Consider the following 26,719-nt stretch of genomic DNA (forward strand, 5'->3'; position numbering starts at 1 on the left):
TGGGAATTGGCACCAACTTGCTTTTGCACCAGAAAAAAGGATAATAAAGAGAAACAGTAGAAGTGTTACCTTCTTTAATGCTGACAACGCCTGTCCATAATATTGCTTAAGGACAACGGTAATAATTAGTATTTTGGAATACAAAGTTTTCCTACATATGCGTTTCTCCTTGCAATTAGCTTCCCCTTAGAAAGCAAGGATGGATTTATCAGATAGAGAGCCTTTACCCAAAGCCCTCATACAGCTGGACCTCATTGAAACAGCAAACTTTTAAATATATAATGAAAATGGTGGGATATTTGACACTGAAATGAAGAGGCTGATTTTGTGCATGAGCAGAAATTGGCACTAAAGCATCCCAAAATGGGCTAATTTAAGAAAATAATGTCCGCTCCAAAGGAGCTCTGGCCTGATATTGGTTTAGGCCATTTTGGAGATGTTCCTGAGGTTGCCCAATACAGGCTTTAATCTACTTCCATAGCCCAATGATGGGTCAAGCACTTGTTTCAGGTTCACTGGCAGAAATTGGTTTGGGGTGAATGGCATAGGAGCAGGATCTGACTTACTCCATATTCTCCAATGACAGCTGCAGCTGCCAACAAAAGATGAGATTTTATTTTCACTTATAAATATCATTCCCATGGAGCCAAGTGGATGACAAGTGCCTGCCAACTCCACATTACTCCTCGATCACACCACCGCACATTCTCCACCACCACGCCCTCATTGTTCTGCCACCACCGACTGCTCCCCACCTACCAAGGCAGACCCAGAAACAGGCTTCAAAGAATTCCTGCCCCTCACAGCCTACACTTGTGTTCTACCTGAGATTCACTCCAGCTAACTGTGTGTTACACATGTTTTATACCTTAACAATTAACTTCCCTCACTGCATCTTTTTATTTTGCAGGATCAAAAGTTTATAATTGAATCAAAGAATGAATCTGGAAAGGGCCGCTGCTCATTTAACCCTCAGGTTAACACAGTCTCCTTTATGATCAGTGAGTAGAACAGACAAAATGGAAAAACTGATCATATTTTTAAGATGTGACAATATTGAAATATTTTTAAACATATTATATTTATGATCCTCATTTCACTTTCTCTCTAGATGAAGAATTGTTTTCAGGAATGTACATAGACTTCATGGGTACTGATGCAGCAATATTTCGCAGTGTAACAAAGAGAAATGGTATAAGGACAGACCAGCACAACTCCAAGTGGTTAAGTGGTATGTGCCTTTCTTTAGGACTCATGTTATGATCCTTGATCAGACTCCCAAGTTGTTCGTAAGATCTAATTAGGGACTGATAATGCTTTGTTTAAAGTAAGTAATGTTTGGGATTCAAGACACTTAGTGAATAAAGCCACAGGATTCCCCTGGTTTAAAACAAACAAAAATTAACTTTACGATACAAGGTCAGAAAGTTAAAGCAATTTAGAATGTCTGTCTGGTAACTCATATTAACCCTGGATGTTTGAGTATACATGAATTAACAAGTGACTGTGGTCCAGCAGACCACATGTACAATAAGTGCCAAATGCAACCAAAACAGAGTCTCCAGATTTCTCAAAAACTCACCCGGACATCAGTAAACACTGAATCAACCAATATCACCAAAACTCAAGCCAGGATTTTCCGACCCCACAGTGGCGGGAGCCACCTCAAGAAATGTGAAGGGCCAACCAAAAGCCCATTGACTTTCGGCGGGACCTGAAGATCCTGGCAGCGGGCGGGGCCAGAAAACCTAGACCTCTGTCTCTCTTGGGAGAGATTCCAATCTTCAACTTTGAAGATCTGACCTAGGAATTCTCTCCATAAGTCATTCTAACTTGAATGGACTCAACAAAGCCCACCTCACAGGGTTTCAGTCTCATCTCCTGAGAGTCCATTCACCTGGATTTTCAAATATGCACACAAGTACCCACTCACTGTCACAACTTCAGTTCTTTGGCTGCGCTGGGCATAACACTGCTGCTCTGAAGCAACCCCAACGGCCTGCAGCACACAGTCACCAACCTTCTGCTGCCTTCTTGAATCTTCAAGGCTTCTCCTGAGCCCTTTTCACTTGAAGTCCACTAACTGCAGCCCTTTTCCCGTTTCAAGCTTGTTTCTCTGCTCCTTTCTTTTTTAATTGGCTTAATTGGAAACCGTCTCTGCCCCATGTCTCTGTCCCCTACCTGTAACTTCCTTTTGGGACCTCTCCCTGTCCACTGCCTGGGACACTTGTTTTGAATGGCATTCCTCTCCCGGTCACATTATCCGGGTTTTCATGCCATTTTTCTTCATGTACAGGCACACTGGGCTGGTCCTTAGCCCAAAGAGCCTAAAATGCCGAACTGGGCCTATGCAGCCACTTCCGGTCTGTGAATGCATGGAAACTCTGAGGTCTGCTGGGACTTGGAGTTCCCAACTCTGCCCTGGGTGAGAAGGTAAATCTGGCTTCTATAATAGTTGTCTGCATTATTAGATCAAGATAATTTTAGTCACAATAAACAAGTTTAGTTGCAGCTAATGACACCAATGCAACGAATAACTAAATATAATTTTTGGAAGTTTTTTTTCACTAGATTGAACATAATGCCATATTCATTTAAATTCTCACTTGGTACAGAACCATAAACAAGAAAGCTCCATCAGGCGTCCTCACTGCCAAAGCATAACTTAAAAGCAGGGATATTTTTAGTCTAGTGATATTCTTAGTTTCATGTCTGTATAATTTAGTATTTTTTGGTTTATGAAACTGACCTGAAATTTGTATATGAATTATTAAGAAAAAATACTAATTAAATGGCAGCTGAAAGTGATTTTTTTTCATTCATTTATGGGATATGGATGTTGCTGGCTAGGCCAGCATTTACTGCCCATCCCTAGTTGCCCTTGAGAAGGTAGTGGTGAGCTGCCTTCTTAAACCACTGCAGTCCATGTGGTGTAGGTATACCCACAGTGCTGTTAGGGAGAGAGTTCCAGGATTTTGACCCAGCAACAGTGCAGGAATGGCGTTTTATTTCCAAGTCAGGGTGGTGAGTGGCCTAGAGGGGCACTACCAGATGGTGGTGTTTCCATGTGCCTGTTCTCCTTGTCCTTCTAGATGGTAGTGGTCGTGGGTTTGGAAGGTGCTGTCTAAGGAGCCTTGCTGAGTTTCTGCAGTGCGTCTTGTAAATAGTATACACTGCTGCCACTGTCCTTAGGTGGTGGAGAGAATGAATGTTTGTGGAAGGGGTGCCAATCAAGCGGGTTGCTTTGTCGTGGATGGTGTCAAGCTTCTTGAGTGTTGTTGGAGCTGCATTCATCCAGGCAAGTGGAGAGCATTCCATCACACTCTTGACTTGTGCCTTGTAGATGGTGGGCCGGCTTTGGAGAGGCAGGAGGTGAGTTATTCATCACAGGATTCTTAGCCTTTGGACTGCTCTTATAGCCACATATTTATATGGCTGGTCCAGTTCAATTTCTGGTCAATGGTAATCGCCAGGATGTTGATAGTGGGGCATTCAGTGATGGTAATGCCATTGAATGTCAAGGAGCAATGCTTAGCTTCTCTCTTGTTGGAGATGGTCATTGCCTGGCACTTGTGTGCTGCGAATGTTACTTGCCGCTTGTCAGCCCAAGCCTACGTTACCGCTTATAAGACCATAAGACCATAAGACATAGGAGCAGAAATTAGGCCATTCAGCCCAACGAGTCTGCTCCGCCATTCAATCATGGCTGATAAGTTTCTCAACCCCATTCTCCCGCCTTCTCCCCGTAACCTTTGATCCCCTTACCAGTCAAGAACATATCTATCTCGGTCTTAAATACACTCAATGACCTGGCCTCCACAGCCTTCTGTGGCAATGAATTCCATAGATTCACCACTCTCTGGCTAAAGAAGTTTCTCTTCATCTCTCTTCTAAAAGGTCTTCCCTTTACTTTGAGGCTGTGCCCAGTCTCTCATACTAATGGAAACATCTTCCCCACGTCCACTCTATCCAGGCCTTTCAGTATTCTGTAAGTTTCAATCAGATCCCCCCTCATCCTTCTAAACTCCATCGAGTATAGACCCATATGTTAAGCCTTTCATTCCTGGGATCGTTCTCGTGAACCTCCTCTGGACCCTCTCCAGGGCCAGCACATCCTTCCTGAGATACGGGGCCCAAAATTGCTCACAATATTCTAAATGTGGTCTGACCAGAGACTTATAAAGCCTCAGTAGCACATCCCTGCTTTTATATTCTAGTCCTCTCAAAATAAATGCCAACATTGCATTTACATTCCTAACTACTGACTCAACCTGCAAGCTAACCTTAAGAGAATCCTAGACGAGGACTCCCAAGTCCCTTTGCACTCCAGATTTCTGAATTCTCTCCCCAGTTAGAACATAGTCTATGCCTCTATTCTTCCTACCAAAGTGCATGAGCTCACACTTAGCCATGTTGTATTCCATCTGCCACTTCTTTGCCCATTCTCCTAACCTGTCCAAATCCTTCTGCAGCCTCCCTGCCTCCTCAATACTACCTGTCCCTCCGCCTAGCTTTGTATCATCTGCAAACTTAGCCAGGATGCCCTCAGTTCCTCCATCTAGATCATTAATGTATAAAGTGAAAAGTTGTGGTCCCAACACTGACCCCTGTGGAACTCCACTAGTCACTGGCCGCCATCCTGAGAAGGAACCCTTATCCCCACCCTCTGCCTCCTGCCAGACAGCCAATCTTCTATCCATGCTAGTACCTTGCCTCTAACACCATGGGCTCTTATCTTACTGAGCAGCCTCCTGTGCGGCACCTTGTCAAAGGCCTTCTGGAAGTGCAAGTAGATAACAACCATTGGCCCTCCTTTGTCTAACCTACTCGTTACCTCCTCAAAGAATCCTAACAGATTTGTCAGGCATGACCTCCCCTTGATGAAACCATGCTGACTTTGCCCAATTTTACCATGCACTTCCAAGTATTCTGAAATCTCATCCTTAATAATGGATTCTAAAATCTTACCAATGACCGAGGTCAGGCTAATCGGCCTGTAATTTCCTGTCTTTTGCCTCACTCCCTCCTTAAACAGAGGGGTTACATTAGCGATCTTCGAGTCCTCTGGGACCCTCCCTGACTCCAGTGATTCCTGAAAGATCACCACTAACGCCTCCACTATCTCTTCAGCTATCTCCTTCAGAACTCTGGGGTGTATCCCATCTGGTCCAGGTGATTTATCCACCTTCAGACCTTTCAGTTTTCCTTGCACCTTCTCCTTGGTAATGGCCACCATACTCACCTCTGCCCCCCGACTGTCTTGAACTTTGGGGATGTCACTCGTGTCTTCCACTGTGAAGACTGATGCAAAGTACCTATTCAGTTCCTCTGCCATTTCTTTGTTCCCCACTACTACTTCTCCAGCGTCATTTTCCAGAGGCCCAATGTCCACTTTTTCCTCTCTCTTACCCTTTATTTTTCTAAAAAAAGCCTCTTGCAATCTTCTTTTATATTACTGGCTAGTTTACCCTCATATTTAATCTTCTCGCTCCTTATTTCTTTTTTAGTTGTCCTCTGTTGGTCTTTGTAGGCTTCCCAATCCCCTGGTTTCCCACTGCTCTTCGCCGCATTGTATGCTTTCTCTTTAGCTTTTATGCTGTCCCTGACTTCCCTTGTCAGCCATGGTTGCCTCGTCCTCCCTTTAGTATGCTTCTTCTTCCTAGGGATGAATTTTTGCTGTGTCTCCCAATATACTCCCAGAAACTCCTGTCATTGCTGTTCCACTGTCTTTCCTGCTAGGCTCATCTCCCAGTCAATTCTGGCCAGCTCCTCCCTCATGCCTCTGTAGTTGCCTTTATTCAACCGTAATACCATTACATGTGATTCCAGCTTTTTCCTCTCAAATTGCAGGGTAAATTCTATCATATTATGGTCACTCCCTCCTAAGGGTTCCTTCATCTTAAGCTCCCTTATCAAATCTACCTCATTACACATCACTAAATCTAGAATTGCCTGTTCCCTAGTGGGCTCCACCACAAGCTGCTCCAAAAAGCCATCTCGTAGACATTCCACAAATTCCTTTTCTTGGGATCCACCACCAACCTGATTTTCCCAGTCTACCTGCATATTGAAACTCCCCCATGATCACTGTAACCTTGCCTTTCTTACACACCTTTTCTATCTGCTGGTGTATATTGTGCCCCATATCCTGACTACTGTTCGGAGGCCTGTACGTAATTCCTGTTATGGTTTTTTAACCTTTGCGGTTCCTCAACTCTACCCAGATTCTACATCATCTGACCCTATGTCATTTCTTGCTCTTGATTTAATTTCATTTCTTACTAACAAAGCAACGCCCACCCCCTCTGCAAACCTGCCTATCTTTTTGATAGGATGTATATCCTTGTATATTTAGCTCCCAGTCCTGATCCCCTTGCAGCCATGTCTCTGCGATGCCCACCACATCATACCTGCCAATTTCAATCTGCGCCACAAGCTCATTTACCTTATTTCGTATACTGCGTGCATTCAGATACAACACCTTCAGTCCTGTATTTCCCGTCCCCTTTCTCATTGTTATCCCTTTATCTGATGTGCTTGAAGTTAGATTCCTAGCCCTTTCCAAACACTCTGTACTATTTTGTGTTTTGGGGACTTTAATAGCTTCTCCTGGGCTCTCCTTTCTTTTCAGTTTTTTCATAATTTTCCATGAAGTTGAATCCATTCCCCCCACACGCTAACCTGCTGCTTTGTTTCCCGTTAGTCATACTTCTTGGAGTTTTACCCTTCCCTTCCCCCCCACTTTCTAGTTTAAAGTCCTGTTGACCACCCTATTTACCCTTTTCACTAGAACATTGGCCCCAGATCAGTTCAGGTGGAGACTTTCCCAATGGTACAGATCCCTCCTGTTCCAATACTGATGCCAGTGCCCCACGAAATGGAACCCCTCTTTCCCGCACCACTCCTTTAGCCACATGTTTACTTCCCTTATTCTCGCCTCCCTATGCCAATTTGCATGTGGCTCGGGTAGTATTCCAGAGATTATAACCCTTGAGGACCTGTTCTTTAATTTAGTTCCTAGTTCCTGATAATCCCCAAACAGGTCCTCTTTCATAGTCTTACCTATGTTATTTGCCCCGATGTGGACCACAACAACTGGATCCTCCCCCTCCCTCTCCAATATCCTTTCAAGCCGGTCAGAGATGTCCCTCACCCTGGCACCGGGCAGGCAACATATCATGCGGGACTCTCGATCCTGCTTACAAAGGATGCTATCAATTCCCTTAATTATAGAATCCCCTACAACTACCACTTGTCTTTTTGCTCCCCCCTCTTGAATGGCCTCCTGTGCCATGGTGCCGTGGTCAGCTGGCTCATCCTTATGTGGTTATAGAAACTAGTCATTTCAGATGATTAAGTTATGTGGACAATCATTTTATATAATATTCTAGCTGGACTTATTTGGTAGTGCTTTTCCTCTTTGAACCAGTAGATTGTAGGTTCAAACCCCATTCCAGATGGGAAGTATGTAAGATAAGCTGATTAAGTTTTTTAATCACAGTTTTTCAGATAATGTTAATGGTCCAATATATAGAATTATATATAAATTGTATTGCATAGAATTGTCAATACAGAAGCAGCATTTCAAATAGTCATTTTGTAGTACAGAACTTGAATATTGCTGAAAAAAGACATTTTGTCAAAGCTTTTTGTCTTGCACTTATCAGGACAATTGCAAGAATACCAATGTCCAGGGAAGACACAACTTTATACTATATAAGGGAGTGCTGATTGGTTGGCAAGTGGACTCTGATTGCTAGAGGCATTGCCATGGAGAATGTACCAGTTAATGGTGACTGAAAGTTAACTGCCAAGCATTGTTTAGAATTTAAACAAGGCAGCTTTACTCTAATTGATCAAGGCATTACCCTGAAGGATGAACCAGCAAATGGCTATCACATTTTGTTTAGCTGAAACAGGCGCAATGTGTCTACATGTTCTTCCTGTCTGCAAAGAACAGGACCCTGTGTATTAAGATATGTAGCTTCCAGCACATGCAAATGTGCCACACTGTGACCCCAACTTACAATTTTAAATCAGTGTAATTTTTAGCACACTGAGGATTATTTAGCAAATGTTGTCCAATCACAGAATCACATCTAATGTTGGACCCTGTGTTTTGAGTTTTGTAAGCACGGGCTGGTTGGATACGGTCTGTAGCTTGCCCGTTGTGAACAGCAGAAGGGACATGCTGTTTGATATGATCTGCCAGTCTATGGGACATACAGCTTACATACCTAGCATCACACTGGTACTGAAATTCACATACCACATTAATTATTTGTGTGATAGGCAGAACTTCTTTTTGGCTGGATGGCAGCAAACTGATAGTGGAAAATACCACTCGTGTTGCTACTGCATAGTAGCAGCGTGAAACAGCTAACTTCACCTGTTGCTCAAATTTCAATTTTGGAGTACATATACCTATCAATCAGCACTCTCTTCTCATACAGTATAAAGTTGTTGCTTCCCCTGCCATTGGCATTGTTACGACTGTCCTGATGATTGCAAGGTGAAAATCTTCAACAAAATGTCTTTTTCAGCAATAATCAGCATTTCAGTCCAAATGGTGCATGCCAGTGTCTATGCTCTGCACGAACCTCCTCCGACCTTATTTCTTCTCACACTATCTGCATATCCTTCTATATGTTGCTCATCTTCTTATCTAGGTTCCCCTTAAATGCATCTGCACACTTCCTGTTTTATTAACCTTGCTCATATAGTGATGATCATTTTGCAATATGTTCAAAAGTTTTGAACTATCTTTCAGATCACATTTGATTTGAGCTTGAACTCTCTTTAATGTTAGCTCAAAGACGTTCATACCTTATTCACTACTGGATTTTCCCTTCTCTCTGTTATTAGAGCCTGTGTTTGTGGATGCCCAGATCATTCCTGATGGCACAGACCCAAATGATGCAAAATTGTACTTTTTTCTTCGGGAGAAGGTGATAGATGATAATGGTAACACCAAGCAAATTCACTCCAGGATTGCCAGGATATGCCCCGTAAGTAAAGCTCTGGACCACCTTATTATATTACTGCATGATTTCTTGAGTATTCATCTGACGGGTTGCAAAGACATTGGCCGGAATTTTATGGCTCCATCTCAGCGGGTATGGGGGCGTAACATGTGGCGAGTCATTCCAAACTCCATTGATTTTGGTGGGACCATAAAATCCCACTGGCATAAAATTCCGCCCATTGAATAAACCAAGCTTGTATTGATTTAAAAGATTGAAATTCTGAAGCAGATTTTGTTTTGCAATCAGAGTACCTAACTCACTGTGGTGACTGAGGGTATAGCCCCTCCTGCTGTCTATTAGACTACACACCAGTCATGCCACTCTTCAGCAGAATCAATCCATATGATGTGACTATGGAAGACTGGAGCTAGTATGTAGAGCAACTCGGATATTATTTCGTAGCGAATGAAATTACCGAGGACGAAAAACAGAAAGCCATCTTCTTGATTGTATTTGGCAGTAAGACATATAACCTCATTCACAGCCTGATGGCCCCGAGTGCGCCAATCTCTATAAGTCCTTTAATGAACTCGTGGACCTCGTGAAAACACACTTCCAGCTGAAGCCATTGTAATAATGCAGCATTTTAAATTTAATTCCAGAGTTAGGCCCCCGGGAGAGTCCTAGGTAGTGAACCCCAAACAGCGAACAAAATGCTGCAATTTCGGGACACATTAAATGAATTGCTGTGCAACCAAGTAGTTTGTGGAGTTAAGGATGACACCATATAGTGCCTTTTACTCACCAACGTCGACATCGACTTTAAGTTCGCCCTAGAAATCTCCCTCACCATGAAAAGTGCTGCAAGAGACTCAGGTTTTACAACACATAGAACATGGCACCATACTTCATGTTGGGTAGGAACCTAACGCCGATTGTGGCATGAAAACCAGACCCACAGCATTGAAGTGAGATGCAATGTCCATTGTGAGAAACATGAAAAAGCCTAGTAGAAACGCTTCAGCAGCAACTCCAAGGTTAAGTTGTTATAGATGTGACCACAGAGCGGACACCTGTAAATTCAAGGAGGCAGAGTGTCATTACTGCCATAAGAAAGGTCACATGGTAAGGCAATGCAGGGCAAAGCTGAAGCAGCCGCAAATCAGTAAATCAACATGGTCGAATTAAAGAATACAGCAGATACTGAAGCTGCTGACACCGATGTTTATTCCCTGTATAATGTAAGAGTTGTGAAAACCACACCTATCACTGTAACAATCCAAGTTAATGAGAAACCACTAATAATGGAGGTGGATACGGGTGCCTCAACTACGGTGGTGGGAGAGCATACTTTCATGTACCTTAATGAGGGTAGACAGCCAATAAATCTGGAGTGGACAAGCGCCAAATTAAAGACATACATGGGAGAATCTATTCAGGTAAAGGGCATCACCAAAGTACCAGTTTCTTACGAGCAACAGACAGCCCAGCTGCCTGTAATAATTGTGAAAGGAGAAGGAGCCAGTCTTTTAGGCTGAGACTGGCAACAGAAAATCAAGCTCAACTGGTCGGAGATATTTCATCTCAAATCTGATGGAGTTCCAGATCTTCAAAGAAAATACAACAAGGTTTTTTGGGATGAACTAGCATGAAGCTATTAATGTATACAACATTACTGGAAAATAGTTTTCTTTTAAAATAGAGGTTTAGTCTGTGAGTATGTCTTAAGTGGATTAAAGCCAGCTAGTCTGGGTGCTTTGATGTGTACTAATTTTGAAGTGTAACAGAGGTAGTGTGCATTTGCATTTTTTGAATAGAGCATTCAAGAAGGCGAGTGAAATCTGGCACCTAGCAAGCAGAGATCAAGCAATATGTTTATATTGCTGATAAAATTGGTATCATGAAAGGGGTTTTATTGTTAGAAGGGGTGGGCTCAAAGAGGCTGTTGATACAGTGAGAATTTACATTCAATGAGCTGTGCTAGTTATAACTTCAGCAGTTTTGTGTGTGCAGTGCAGAGGCAATGTAAGATCAAAGTAGTTGTAAGCCTACAACTGTCTCCACACGAACCAAAGTGAAAGGAACCTCATTTTGAATTTGTAAGGTGAAAATGCTTTGCCTGGTGTCTGCTGAAAGTCTATGGGCTGCTGTTGTCTTAATGGAGGCTATTCTAGGAATTTGTTAAAAGTGATGATAGTAGTAATTTGTAGCCATGTGTATGTGTTTAATGTGTTGTAACTTAATAAAATGTTTCATTTAGTTTAATATAAAGCCTCTCGAGAACTGGTGATCTGGATTACTGAATTTAGAGCTGTATCTCAAACATAAACCACCTAAAAATATAGGTTATGACAATTGTTTAAAGTTCCCCTCTGGAATTTTTAAATAATTCAGCTTTACCAAAAGCTGTCTCATAACACTAGGGGAGTTAAAAGACATGGAGGCCAAGCCACATGTCGAGCCACAAGCGACACCTCGCTCTTTTAAGGCAAGACCGATGCCTTATACATTGAAAGAAAATGTTGGTGAAGAGCTCTGCTGTTTGGAAAAGCTGGGCATTATCCAACCTGTTCAATTCTCAGAATGGGCTGTTCCAGTGGTTAAGTCCAACCGCACCATACGTATCTGTGGAGACTATAAATTGACTGTGAATAAGGCAGCCAAACTAGACAAGTACCCTATCCCAAGGATAGATGACTTATATGCCAAACTAGCTGGAGGCAAGTCCTATACAAAATTGGATATGAGCCAAACGTACCAGCAACTAGAGCTTGATAGCACATCGATGGAGTATGTAACCATTAACTCACACAAGGGTCTCTATCAATGCACCCATCTACCCTTCAGGTTCTCATCAGCATGTGCTACCTTCCAGAGAATAATGGAGAGCTTCTTGCAAGGACTCCCATGAGTAACTGCCTCCGTAGATGATGCCCTCATTGCGGGGTTAACCAAGACAGAACACTTGACCAACCTGGAGGAGGTGCTAAGGAGGTTCATGGAAGCCGGCCTCCGGTTAAAGAAGGAAAAGTGCACATTTCAGTCACCAGAAGTGACTTCTTTAGGCCACAAGGTGGATGCCATGGTCCTGCACCTAGTAGAAGACAAAGTTCAGGCTATAAAAGATGTGCCATCACCATCCAATCTAACAGAACTCAAGTCCTTCCTGGGCATGATCAACTACTATAGCCACTTCTTGCCAAATCTACCAACTGTGTTGGCACCGTTACACCTGTTACTAAAAAACAACCACTTTTGGTTTTGGGGGCCCACAGCAGGAAGAAGCCTTCGTGAAAGTAAAAGAATTGCTGCATTCACTGTGTCTATTGTTACACTACGACTTGTCAAAAAAGCTGCTATTAACACTTGATGCGTCTCCCTACAGGATGGGAGTTGTGTTATCCTATAAAATGGAAAGTGGGTCTGAAAGACCCATTGGCTATGCCTCGAGAACCTTCCCCACAGCCGAGAAGGGCTATTCCCAGCTAGAATAGGAAGTGTTATTGATGGTATTTGGGGTAAAGAAATTCCACCACTACCTGCATGGTCGCCATTTCACCATTGTGTTGGAGCATAAACCATTACTGGATTTATTCAGCATGGCCAAGGCCACTCACCAGTAGCATCAAAACAGATACAACAATGGGCTCTGACGCTATCTGCTTACGAATATACTTTTATGTACTGTCCTGGCTTACACATTGCAAAAGCAGATGCATTCAGTTGTCTCCCGTTGCCAGACAGTATTGCGTATACTCCCGTTCCACAAGAATTAGTGCTGTTATTGAACTTAGATTCTTCACCTGTGTGTGTGAAACAAATTAGAAATTGGACAAAAAGAGATCCAACATTATCGAAAGTCAGAGTCTTTTCCTTGAAAGGATGGCCAAACTTGCCTGTATCTGAAGAATTGAGGCCATTCCATATCAGACAGACAGAATTGAGCTGCCAAGGTGGGATTTTGTTGTGGGGGTCAAGAGTGATGGTCATAGCAAAAGGCAGAGAGCTGCTTTTGACAGAAATCCATTGTGCCCATCTGGGTATATCAAAAATGAAAATGCTTGTGCGAAGCTATTTATGGTGGCCAGGCATTGATGGCAATATTGAAAACTTGGTTAAGCACTGTCTCCACTGTCAGCAACAACAAAAGTTGCAGTTTCCACCTCCCCTGCATCCGCGGGAGTGGCCTGGTTGACCCAAGGTTAGATTACATATCGATTGTGTACGACCATTCTTGGGTACCGTGTTGTTGTTAATCGTAGATGCACATTCCAAATGGATGGGTATATATGAAGTCAAGTCACCAGGATCAAACGCAACTATAGAGAAGCTACGCCACAGTTTCAGCATACATGGCCTACCTGAAATTGTCATTTCAGAGAATGGCACCACTTTTACCAGCACAAGTGTCTCAGAAATTTATGGATCTGAATGGAATCAGACATATTAAAACAACCCCTTACCACCCCTCATTGAATGGCCTAAGTGAAAGGGCAGTACAAACTTTTAAATCTGGTATGAAAAAGCTATTGGAAGGCACTCTGGAATCTCGACTTTCCCACCTTCCTTTCAGTTATTGTACAACACCACACTCGACCACGGGTTCAACACCACCTGAATTATTGTCGAAATGCCGCCTATGTACTTGGTTACACCTGGTGCTTCCAAATTTAGGGGGGAGCAAAGCTCGAACATTCACTAGAGGTGACACGGTATTCTTGCGAAATTTCGGCAGTGGACCTTGCTGAGCTCCTGGAACCATTGTCTCAGAGACTGGTCCATTATCTTTCCAAGCACCTAGATCAAATTTATGCCAGAGAGACATTCCAACAACTAACTATTCCATCTGCGATTAACATTGAACCATCAATTCCTAAGGTGGCTGATCGACCTAGAATTGACATGCCCAATGTCTCTATAGAGTTGCCAAACCCTGAGTTGCCACGTTCCAATGATGCACCTCATGCTGCAGGTCCAGATCCTGTCAATCCTGTTGAGGAACCTCAAGTGGTAGACTATGCTGCTCTAGCCATATAAGGAAACCACCCGAGAGACTTGACTTTTAATCACCTGAAATTGTATATATGTATATGTTGTTGAATATCCAAATGTTTCCCTGTTAATGGAAATTGTAAAAAACACTAAAGGGGGAGGAAATATGGTAACTGATGGTACAATCCCTCCTGCTGTCTATCAGGGGTCACGTGATGTTCTGTTAAGGCTCTCACCAGTGAGCCCAATGCACTGGCAATCCGGGGGGTTGAGACTTCCTGACAAGAGTCCTCATCAAGCATGTAGCACCTGGAAAGCTCTCTGTAATAAAATTTACCTGTCTCTCATTGAAACCTGTCCGCTCTGCCGAGTCATGGTCTAAATTTAGTAGGGCACAATTTCTGCCAATCCCATGACTCAGCCCTTGGCCCTGCCCATTTCCCAGGGTTAGAATTATTTAAATAATTTGCTGGACTCCATGTTTCAGGTAGGTCAGGCCAAATGCCTTGGATCAGGACAGACAAGTAATTGTGTAGGTTGTCTGATGGTGCCGCTGAAGTGCTGAAACTCTTTTTGCATTTTACGATTTCAAACTTCCTGCTTTGCCTACCTCAAATGATCACTCTGTACTCTTATTAGTCAAAGTGGTTCCTTAATCTTAAAATCTATCCCTACATCCCATTGCAAACCTAGACACAAGGAACACATCGGATTCCTAGTGCCCACATTTGCTATGACGCCAGTGACAGGAAATATGACATATTCCTGTTATTTGTGTCTATTTGTGATACATCTGCCCATATCGGAACAGATATACTGTAAACCTTGTACCAATTCTCGCATTATGTTAAATAAAAGAGCATTTGGCATTAGAGAGACAACAAAATGACTTCCAGGTTGATTTTCTTCTCTTTCCCACCCAGGTTATATTGGTGAATGGAAGTGGAAATTCAGCTCCATTGAGTCCAAATAGCTGGAATGAAAGCCATAAAGGCATTTGTCAAATTTAGCTCTTTTGATAGCACCATTCGTACCTTTTCATGTTAATACACAATGAGGGGGATAGACAGAGTAGATAGAGAGAAACTGTTCCCATTGACAGAAGGGTTGAGAACCAGCGGATACCAATTTAAGGTAAATGGCAAAAGAACCGAAGGTGACATGAGGGAAACCTTTTTACGCAGCAAGTAGTTAGGATCTGGAATGCACTGCCTAAGTGTATGGTAGAAGCAGATTCAGTCATGGCTTTCAAAATGGAATTGGATAATTATCTGAAGAGAAGCAATTTGCAGGGCTACGTGGAAAGGGCAGGGAAGTGGGACTAGCTGTGTTGCTCGCACAAACAGCCAGCATGGACTAGAAAGGCCGAGTTGCCTCTTTCTGTGCTGTAATCATTTTATGATTCAATAGTTATAATAATCACTGATTGCAAGGCATTACTGATTAGGAGCTTGTCTCTTAAAAATTATTGAATGCACAAAATATATGGTTGTACTCAGGAACAGTAAGACATTGGTTATTCCAATATTCAGGAAAAAAGTGTAAGATGAACCTTAAATTTATGGGACCAGTTTGTCTAACATCTGTGGTATGCAAACTTCTTAAGAACATAAATAAATGAGTCCTATAGTCATAAAGCATAGCCAGTATGGAAATAGAAGCAAGGATGTCAAGCACCACCAATTCACTGGAATTCTTTAAGTGTCACTAAACTAGAGAATGAGGGCTATTTGGTAAAGTTCTGTATGTAAAACTTCTAAAGAAATTCAAGGTTTATGGAATTAACAACAAATTAATTGGCTCCATTGAAAGCTGGCCAGCCAAGAGGAAACAAAATGCAGTACTAAATGACAAAGAGCTCTATCTGGGAGCAGTGATTAATGGAGTTGTACAGGATTCTGCTCCAACTCTGCTGCTGATCACATTATTCATAAATAATTTAGAAATGCGCATTTTAAATAACTTAGAAAATATCAAGTTAAGCAACTCTGTGACAGAAAGAAGAGAGAAGTAATTTATATTTGGACAGGTATTGGTTTAACACTAAATATTTTACAAAAACATGGGAAGCAGACAGAAAGGTGCATGAAGAAGGCTGTAAGGCCATGAGTCAGATTCAAAACAAGATTGAAGCAACCACAGCACTGAGTACCTTCCACTTTATGAATACAATGTGCAGGAACCCTTCCACTCATTGGCAAGAGTGGAAAAGGTTAGAGTTTGGGTGTAAATATTGGTCAATTACTGAAATTTTCTATTTCATATGAATCTGTCAACAAGGCTAATCAAGTAAAAACAGAAAATGCTGGAAACACTCAGCAAGTCCAGCAGTGTTAGGAGAGAAATAGTTAACGCTTCAGGCCAATGACCATTCATCAGAATAGTCCTCTGTTAACTCTGCTTCTCCCTCCACAGATGCTGCCAGGCATGCTGAGCATTTTCAATATTTTCTGGTTTTAATTTCAGATTTCCAACATCTGGGGTACTTTGCTCTTATATTAAGGTTAATCAAATATTATTCACAGTTTGAAGCTTTTAACAAAATATAGAATCCATGTTTTCAAAATCCTGAGTCACATAGATCATAGAGCAAGAATGAAGTCTTTTGACATTGATTGCAAATACAGAACTAGGGAACAAGGGTTGAAACTTAACAAACCTCAAGTAAAACTGGGGACGAAATTACCCCAGATTTCCACTTAGTGCAGTAGCATGCAGAAAAAAGAACATTTTACCCAGCAGCCACAATGGCAGGTTTTCACTGTATCATCCCAATATCACCTCATTATTCATGCATTCCCAGGAAATACGCTCTTTTCGATGGCAGACATTCTCTCATTGGCCCGCCGCACCATCACTTCGCCATTTCCTTACGCTGGGCACCGTATGTGAAGTGTAGCTGCATACACACCTCTCAGTGCTTCCAGCCCAGGACTGCTGCACAGAAGACAAAGTTCTGAAAGGCAAGAAGACTGCACCCTCCCTCCGATTCAGTGACACATACCTGGGAAACCTTCTGAACACCGTGGGAGTCTGCCTCAATGTCTTCTAGCCCCGTTCTTATGTTCCTAATGTCACAATGGAACATAGTGCGTACTTTATTAAATACCAGATTGGACCCATAACGTAAAAATTGTTAACTGAAGTCCAAAGTCCTGGCACCCAGAATTTGCATGTTACTCAATAGTTTTGAACATTTGTTCATAATGGTTTCTTATATTAAGGTTAATCAAATATTATTTACAGTTTGAAGCTTTTAACAAAATATAGAATCCATGTTTTCAAAATCCTGAGTCACATAGATCATAGAGCAAGAATGAAGTCTTTTGACATTGATTGCAAATACAGAACTAGGGAACAAGAAAAAAATGGCAGCCTATATATATATATATATATATATATATATAATTGAGTAAAGAGAAAGGCTTTCCAAAGAAGATAAGGAAGATCAGTTTTCAAAGTTTGTTGTGAGACCACAATGCAAGCCCAGCTACATCTCCAATAACTGCAGCAGTTTGGCACTCCTGCAATATAAACAAAGCGGAGCAATTGCAAACGCTTTGGCCGCAATTTGAACTCTTTGTATATGTGGGTGGGTTTGGAATGAGTTAAAATCCAACCCTCTATCTTTGTTAGTGGTGTGCTAATTATGGGCTCTCTGCTTGTCAAGAGAAGTGATATGACCTTCAAATAATACCAAGAGAGAAAAACTGAGTTGGAAAACCACAGAAGACACGGTTTTAAATGGGGATTCATTGTATAAGAAAATTCCACCAGGCAACCTCGGACAAAACCAAGGGCTCCCCAGGGAGTCTCATGGGCTGATTCTCCTTTAGTTCATGTTAGGAATGTGCTTGCAACATTCCTCATCACCATCTAAAGCTATCATAAAGGAATTTTTTTCCACTAAATATGAGTTTGCTAGGCTGCCAGAGAATTGAGAAATAGAGGAATTTGTTACATTCCACGGAAGTTTAACTAGTCTTTGTTACTCTGCAAAGAAACAGGTTGAAAATAAACTGCAAGAAAATCAAAACATCATAAAATTAAATCATGAAGATAAAAATGTATGTTTCAGAGTTTTGAGATTGTGGGGGTGAAATTAATCAATGGCAACTGCACAAAATGGACTGATAGCAAATCGCCAACCCATTTCCATCACAACCGATTATCTTGCCTACTGACTTCAAATTAGCATTTCAGTAGTCACATTAATATTGCAAATATTGCAAGGAAAATTCTAATGATTACATTTATTAATTTTGATCTTTATAATCATGAACTTGTCAATGCAGTTTAGGGTCATCATCATAGAACATTGAGAAAGCAAGGAGGTCAGCTTTCTTAAAAGCAACATACTGCGGATGTTGGAAATCCGAAACAAAAACAGAAAATGCTGGAAAAACTCAGCAGGTCTAACAGCATCTGTGGAGAGAAAAAAAAAGTTAACATTTCGAATCCGTATGACTTTTCTTCTGAGCTAAAGAGAAATAAAGATGTGATGGGGTGTCCACCAAACACATCTTCCCTTCAACCCCCCGTAGGGACCGTTCTCTCCGGGATGCCCTGGTCAGCTTTCTTGTTGGTAACATGCAGCTCTACCTCACCACCACCTCTTTCAACTCCTCCACTGTTTTTGAGCTGTCAAAAGTTTATCAGTTGCCCAATCTTAGATGAATTGCGGTTTCCTCCGGTTAAATACTAGGAAGGCAAAAATCATTGTCTTCGGGCCCTGTCACAAACTCAGCACCCATTCCACTGATTCCACGCCTTTCTCCAGCCACTGTCTCCAGTTGAAACAAAATGTTCGCCAGCTCAGCATCAAATCAATCCCAAGGCGAGCTTCTGACACCATATTCTCACCATCACTAAGACCATCTACTTCCACGTCTGTGATATCACCCCCTCCCTCCATACCTCAGAACCCCTCTCGCTGAAAATCTCAGCCACAATTGTGTCAGCTCCAGACTTGATTATTCCAGTACTCCCTGGCCAGCATCCCATCCAACAAGCTCTGTAAATTTCAACTCAGCCACAAATCTTCTGCCTGCATCCTATTCTGCACCAAGCCCTGCTCACCTATCCCATCCACTTTTAATGATCTGGCTCCTGGGTAGTAATCAAGCCTCCAATTTAAAATTTTCATCCACTTGTTTAAATCCCTACATATCTTATCCCCTACTTGGCTTATCTATAAATTCCTCCAGCCTGACAACACAACCCAAACTACACATTCCTCTGACTCAGCTTGCTGTGCACCAATCTGCAGTCCACCATTGACAGTCATGCTTCAGTCATCTTGACCCCTTCACTGTGGAATTCCTTCTGAAAGTTGTTCTACCTCCCTTTCCTACTTTAGGCAGGTTGTGAGGCATATGCATGTTCCATCTTAGAAAGGCACTTATTATCATATTTAAATCAAACCCCAATAGTGCAATTGGGAGCCTGATTTAAATTTATAAGCTGCTAGAAGGGTTTCTGAGGGCTCAGAAAACCCAGCAGCAAAAGGGAGGCAAGAGCTACAAGCTAAAGAAGGTAAGTGCTTTTTATAAAACGTCTTATAGACCAGGAAGAGCAGGAATGCTCCTCCTGGCCCCTCAAACTATTCTGCCTCCCTTCTGCCCATCGCGGCCTCTGTCTGTACCCTGCACCAATCGCAGAGCTCCTCCCAAGCCAGCCCCAATCTTTGGACAACTCCGTGATCACAATTGCCAGGGACTGTCCCCAAAGGGTCGCTGACTGAAGCCTTTAACTGCTTCTTTTCCTGCCCAGCAGCCAGTCAACCTTGCCAGTTGCCAGACAGGAAAAGCAAGAAAAGATTGTAACCAGATGTTGCCATTAAATTTGGCCAATGTTTCTATGGCAGCCTAATGGGAATCTCTGCAATGCACAAATCCAATGCCATGCTTGGTAGGAGGTTTCTAATGCAGCTAACTTGAAAGAGCACAAATGTTCCATATTGTGGCTTAAATTAAAGCCAAAACGCATAATTTTTAAAATTTGACAAACAGATGTGTAAAGTTTAAGATTACCAGGATAATAATTAAACCTATGTGGTGGTGATGTTGTGCTAACAATGCTATAACTCTGAGTCACAGGCCATGGAACAAGTGTTAAATCTATTTTTTCTCCCACAGATGTTTTAATGACTCCCTTCACTTCACATTTACTATAAATTTTCTTTCCTGTCTAGAATGATATAGGAGGTCAACGCAGTCTTGTTAACAAATGGACAACATTCTTGAAGGCCCGTTTAGTGTGCTCAGTGATAGACGATGATGGCACTGAAACTCATTTTGATGAATTGCGTAAGTGAAAAATTTTATAACCATATTTTATGTGTCATGTGTTTTATTATTAAATCTATTATGATGGGAAAGTTAGAACTTGCCTTTTTGTAGGTGCTTTTTTAACATAAGAACACAAGGGTAGGAGTAGACCATATGGCCCATTAAGCCTGCTCAGCCATTCAATACAATCACGGCTAGTCTTCTGAATCCAATATCCATACCTGCCTAACACACAATCACGCTTTCTGTCCCCGACCATTGACCAACTCTAAAGTTCCACTTAACCTAAGGGGTGACTATCATCTGGAACAAAGTGTCCAGGTAACTCTCCCGTCCCTGATGTCCTGTGATGCCTGCATCTTGGACTCCAGTTCAACAGAGTTCAATGGTGCAGTTCAAATATAGAAGCAGAACTGGGTGTTTTCTTAATATGTCTGGTGTTCACCTATGTCTTGCGGTGGGTCAGGATTGAGCTGAAAGAAGTTAACAGGATAGGAAAAGACCATTGCAATCCATCTGGTAGAAAATTCTATAGTTTATTCCTCAACGGCTTCCCTTGACAAAAACCTGCCCACTACCTCTATAATTTGCTGAAATTATCTATCTCCATCATTTCCCTTGATAGCCTTTACCACACATTCACTGTCTTCTGTGTAAAGTCATTAAATCTAAACTGTGCGTTTCACCTTCCATCTTCTGAGCAGTTATCAGCCAGTTATATCTTCCCCGGCCATCTTTTCCTTTATATAAAGACAGTTCAAAAACTGAAGGAAAATTTTACCTCGCTGTATTGTTGGGTGAACTGATTTCTGAAACATTAACAATTTTTCTGCTGATCAATCCGGTTTTCCATGGGCAGTGTTTTCACTGCAAGCTTCAGAACCCCACTTCACGCTCAAAAAGATGTCAGAAGCCCTCATTGTGAGGGAAGTAGTCATATACCCATAATTTTCTCCAAATTGGTCAATTAATGGCTAAAGAGTGGACTTTCTGTCCAGTTAATGTTGTAGGGGGTGTTGGGGTCTTGAAGCTGGAGGGCCAAAAGGAGGCCATTCAGTTCAGAAGAAACAGCCAAATGCCTTTCAAAGTAATTGTGGGAGAAGGCGCCCCAAAGTGGAGGCACCTCTCTCCAATTATTTTAGACCTAAAATTAAAAAAAGGCCTTCGGCAGCTGGGCCACAGAGCAACTGGTGTCTGCAGCTGAAGCCAGACAGGCAGGGAGGGAGCTGTCCTTTCCTTGATGTTTTTGGGGACCTGGAGGCCAACTGACAAAACCTAATTACAAACCATATCATTGTTAGCAACCTTGTTAACTTAGATTTTATTTTTTTCCATTTTGGAAGGCTGTGAAGTTTGGATGATGAAAATTGTTAAATGAATTAAAATTCTTCCATTGCCTTTAAATCAAGGTATAAATCTGTGATCTCTGTACAAATGTAAGGGTTTTCACCTTTGGTACGATGCAATGTAGCCCTACAAGTTTAATAACAGGAGCCTTGTATTTTATGAAAAAACAATCTGACTATTCAGGTCCTTTCTTACCACTTCAATCCAAAGATTTATCATTTTTGAACACCGGAGAAGCCCTGTTGAGAATGTTTTCAGAATCAACAAATTACTAATAATGACATTTTTTTCTCTCTCAGAGGATGTATTTTTATTAGAAACAGAAAATCCCAAAAACCTCCTTGTCTACGGACTGTTCACCTCTTCAAGGTAAGGCATAATTCAATGTTTTTAGTTTCAATTTTTATTACTTGTTTTTATCCTGAAGAACTTTTAATGCATTTTTATTTAAAAGAAAACATTTATTTAATCATGTTAAACATAATACAGAGATCACTTATAAAATACTTCTATTGGAAGGCAATTTATGTGACCATAGCTGACCATAACAGATTTTTTTCTAAATGAACGTTAGTTGGCTATTGTAAGGCCTTTTTTGTTGCTGAACAATGGAAATAATAATCACCTATAGTGTTAACTAAATCTCAGTCATGTTCCTTATTCTTGAATGAAAACGATCTTGAGAGAGGATCTTGCACTTGTGCCACATCCAGTCACAAATGGTGGTGGACAATTAAACAACTCACTGGAGGAGGAGGCTCCAGAAACATCCCCATCATCAATGATGGAGGGACCTAGCACATCAGTGTAATGAATAATGCTGAAGTATTTGCAACCAACTTCAGCCAGAAAAGCTGAGTACATGATCCATCCTTCACAGATTCCAGTCTTCAGCCAACTTGATTCACTCCACGTGATATCAAGAAACAGCCAAAGGCACTGGATATTGCAAAGGCTTTGAGCCCTGACAACATCCCAGCTGTAGTACTGAAAACTTATGCTCCAGAAATAGCCATGCCCCTACCCATGCAATTCCAGTATAGCTACAACCCAACGATGTGGAAAATTGCCCAGGTTGTCTTATCCACAAAAAGCAGAACAAATCCAATCCTGCTAATTACTCTCCAACAATCCATTCTCAATCATCAGACAAGTGATGCAAGGTGCCATCGACTGTACAATCAAATGACATTTACTCACCAACAACCTGCTCACTGATGCTCAGTTTGTATTCCTCCAAGGCCACTCAGCTTCAGTTCTCATTGTAGCCTTGGTCTAAACATGGACAAAAGAGTTGAATCCCAGAGGTGAGTTGATAGTTACTGCCCTTGACATCAAGGCAGCATTTCATCAGTGTAGCATCAATAAGCCTTAACTAAATTAAGGCAAAAGGCATTGGGGAAGATCTCTCCACTAGATGGGTCATGGCTAGCACAGAGGAAGATTGTTGCAGTTGTTGGAGATCAATCAGGATAACCCCAAGACATTGCTGCAGGAGTTCCTCAGGGTAGTATCCTAGGCCCAATTCTTCAGCTGATTCATCAGTGACCTTCGCTTCAACATAAGATCAGAAATGGGATGTTTGCACATGATTGCACAATGTTGAATACAATGTGCCACTCCTCAGATAGGGAAGCAGTCACTGCCCAATGCAGAAAGACAGGCAAATTCAGGCTTGGGCTTATAAGTGGCAAGTAACATTCATGCCACACAAGCACCAGGCAATAGCCATCTCCAACAAGGTAGAATCTAACCGTCTCCCATTGACATTCAATGGCATTAACTTTACGATACCCCTACCATCAACATCTTGGGGATCACCATTGACTAAAAACTTAATGGACCAGCCATATAAATACTGTGATCACAAGATCAGGTCAGAGGTTGGGAATTCTGAGGCGAGTAACTCATTTCCTGACTCCCCAGAGCCTGGATGAGTGCAACTCCAACAACACGTAAGAAGCTCAGCACCACCCAGAACAAAGAAGCCACTTGATTGACATTCCATCCACCGCTTTAGACATCACTTCCTCCACCATCGACACACAGTGACAGCAGTGTATACCATCTATAAGATGCGCTGCAGGTACTTGCCAAAGCTCCTTTGATAACATCTTCCAAACCCGTAACCTCTACCACCTAGAAGAAGGGCAGCAGACACATGGGAACATCACCACCTACAATTTCTGTCCAAGCCACACACCACCCTGATTTGGAAATATATCACCATTCCTTCATTGTTGCTGGGTCAAAATCTTGGAAATTCTTTTCTAACAGCACTGTGGGTGTACCTACACCACATGAACTGCAGCAGTTCAAGAAGTTGACTCACCACCACCTTCCCAAGGGCAACTAGGGATGAGCAACAAATGCTGGCCTTGCCAGCGATGCTCAAATCCCATGACTGAATAACAGAAAAGGATATCAATATTGTAGAATGAGTGCTTTTACATTTTTGGCATTCATTGTCATCATCAAGTGATCCCAGTATAATTCTGATCTTACAGAATAAATGCCTTTTTATCCCACTCTCTCTTATATTAAATATAACCTAACCCCAAAAAATGTTTTCATTTCTGATAAGTTGAAAAAAGCCTTTTCCTAATGTGAATGATACACTTTCAGTCTCTTGTCTCTCTTACTCTGTTTATTTCCTCATAAAGCTTACCTTTTCATGTGTACTATTTTGATATTTGATGGTATGCTTTGTCTCTCTCTATATGTGATACTGAATAAATGCTGAACAAATAAAAATTATATGTTCCTTTTCATATGACATTCATCACCAATAACTATGTATTTTCTCTTCTCCCCATAGCTCAATATTTAAAGGTTCAGCTGTATGTGTTTATAACATGCTTGACATTCACACTGTATTCAATGGACCATTTGCTCACAAGGAAGGACCAAATCATCAATATGCTCCATACCAAGGCAGGATTCCATATCCAAGGCCTGGCACAGTAAGTAATAGAGATTTCCTATACATTGACTTGGTTTACATAATAGTTCACTCCATTTTAGAAATTATTTTCTAATCTAGAGGTGTTGCATTGGCACTATGGTAGCATTCTCCCCTTGAATCGCTGATTATGGTTTCAAACTCCAATTCAGACACTTGACTAACTTAACCTAGACTAACATTCCTTGCAAGGGAGGGTGTACTGTTCTGCCGGAAGGTGTTACTAGCTAGACGAAGTGTTAAAAACACTCAATCCCTTCGCTTTTAATTTATATTTTCAGATAACTAATAAATGATTATGATTCGATTAAGATAGAAGCTGAGGTAAAGGTAAACAAGCTTTTAGGAAAAGAGGATAACAATATGTTGTGAAAATATAATAACATTATAGAACAATTCGACAGAATTCCAAAAATAAAATTAGCTTTTCAGGACCAATGAGAGTGTTTAGCAGTAATTGTGAAGTTGGTACACCCTTATAAGCTCAGTTACTTCTCATTCAACAAGTCGTAACCTTTTTCATGAGTTTTTACAGTGAGACTAACAGCATTATAGTGGAAATTCTCATCAACTCCATTGATTTCCATTGGTTGCAGCTTTTGGAAGACCTCAACTGTGCATCTGCTGGGGAATTGTAGAATCACTGACAGCAACTTCTGGATTTCCACATTATTCTACATATGTACAGACTCCAGAAATTGCTGTCAGTTTTAGTAGACTATTGGAGGTAAATGTTGACAATTTCACTATTATAACCATTGCAGAAATCCAGGCCTTAGTGGTGTTGGTTTGTTTGCATTGCGGAAATATCTTTTGCTAAAATTACACGCATTAACTAGCGCACAAAATTATCAAAAGCCAAAACTGAACATTCTCAATTCATGAACATCTAGATAGTTGTATGCTCATCCCCTCAGAATTAGTTTGAACTTTGAATCAGTCCTTGATACTCGCCTGTAATTAATGATATAGGCAATCTCAGTAAATTCAAAATCCATTGAAGTGGTTACTGAATAATGTCCCTGGCAAAAACCAAAGAAAAGATGTATTAAGCACAGAATATTAGGCCTGAGAATATGTTACATTCAAAAATCCAATCCCACCTTGGCTTTGTTTTTAATAACATGCTTAAAATAGCCAATAGAAACATTAAACCAGAAAAAAGTACGCAGCTGAGACACATTCTTGTTTTTTTTCCATTAACTTTTGCTCCAATAATATTGAGTAATATCTAGATTTAGGTTTGGTAGGTAATTGAATCAATCCAAATCAAGAGGAGCTAAAATATAGTTATGCAGCCCTTTCCTTCAGTAAATGCGTACTATCAGGGCAAAAAAAACCTGAACATACATTCCTAAAGTATACTCATGAACACAGTGTAACTGTTAACATCCAATGTCTATAAATGGTAAAAATCGTCTTGTCTAACAAGCAGCAATATCTCAAGGGCAGAATAAGACCCCCAACTCCCAAGAGCAGCCTTCTCACCCCTTTCCACCTTCCACCGCCCAGCATATTATGGCAGCAGTGGCAAATTGAGGTGCTTAATTGCCACTAAGTTAAAGGCCTCAATAGGCCTAAGGGCTTATGGCCTAGTAGGTGCCTTACCAACCCTCCTGTATTATGGGGACTGGGTCAGGGATGGCTCGGAAGGAGGTGGGCTACCCACCTGACCTATTATATGTGATCACCAGCTGAAAACACTGGGGGTAGGGGGAGGAGTGATGTAAGCTTCCTCCCCCAAGTCTTCAAGTCACAATATTTAGGCAATGTCACAAAGACATAATTCCTAAACTGGTGAATTTCAATTATCAGCCTGTCTCTGCCCAAGGTAGGAATGTAAATATGGGGCAGTCAACCAGAAGCAGTTGACCCCCAAGTTTAGGAGGATCTAGAAACAAATCAATTGCCCATCTATTTGTTCAGCAAATTGTATATTTAAGTAGCATAGATTTAAAAAGGGGAAGAAACATCTAGCAAATAAAAGGCGAATTATTTAAAAACACTTACCTGCTTGTAGAAATACGTAGATGTTACAATACAATCATGGGTTAATTGGCCTAAACCAGGCTTGGGGAATCTTATCGCAAGCCATTCACACATAGACAAAATTAGTCACGGGCCACACACGCGTAAAAATCAACTTAGTTTAGGTTTTTTAG

At 41.5% G+C, this 26,719-nt stretch overlaps 1 protein-coding gene across 4 annotated transcripts in view; it reads left to right on the forward strand.

Annotated features, from left to right (window-relative positions):
• Positions 1-26,719, forward strand: part of sema3c (sema domain, immunoglobulin domain (Ig), short basic domain, secreted, (semaphorin) 3C) — a 163,827-nt gene that overhangs the window by 99,912 nt on the left and 37,196 nt on the right. For all 4 annotated transcript variants that reach the window (XM_041202650.1, XM_041202653.1, XM_041202652.1 and 1 more), the window contains exons 6-11: positions 911-1,001; positions 1,112-1,231; positions 8,866-9,008; positions 20,152-20,266; positions 21,895-21,964; positions 24,414-24,558. In XM_041202650.1, the coding sequence (XP_041058584.1) occupies positions 911-1,001; positions 1,112-1,231; positions 8,866-9,008; positions 20,152-20,266; positions 21,895-21,964; positions 24,414-24,558 (684 nt within the window). The remainder of the gene's footprint in view (positions 1-910; positions 1,002-1,111; positions 1,232-8,865; positions 9,009-20,151; positions 20,267-21,894; positions 21,965-24,413; positions 24,559-26,719) is intronic.

The sequence above is a fragment of the Carcharodon carcharias genome, chromosome 13 (assembly GCF_017639515.1).
Source record: "Carcharodon carcharias isolate sCarCar2 chromosome 13, sCarCar2.pri, whole genome shotgun sequence".
Classification (NCBI taxonomy): Eukaryota; Metazoa; Chordata; class Chondrichthyes; order Lamniformes; family Lamnidae; genus Carcharodon; species Carcharodon carcharias.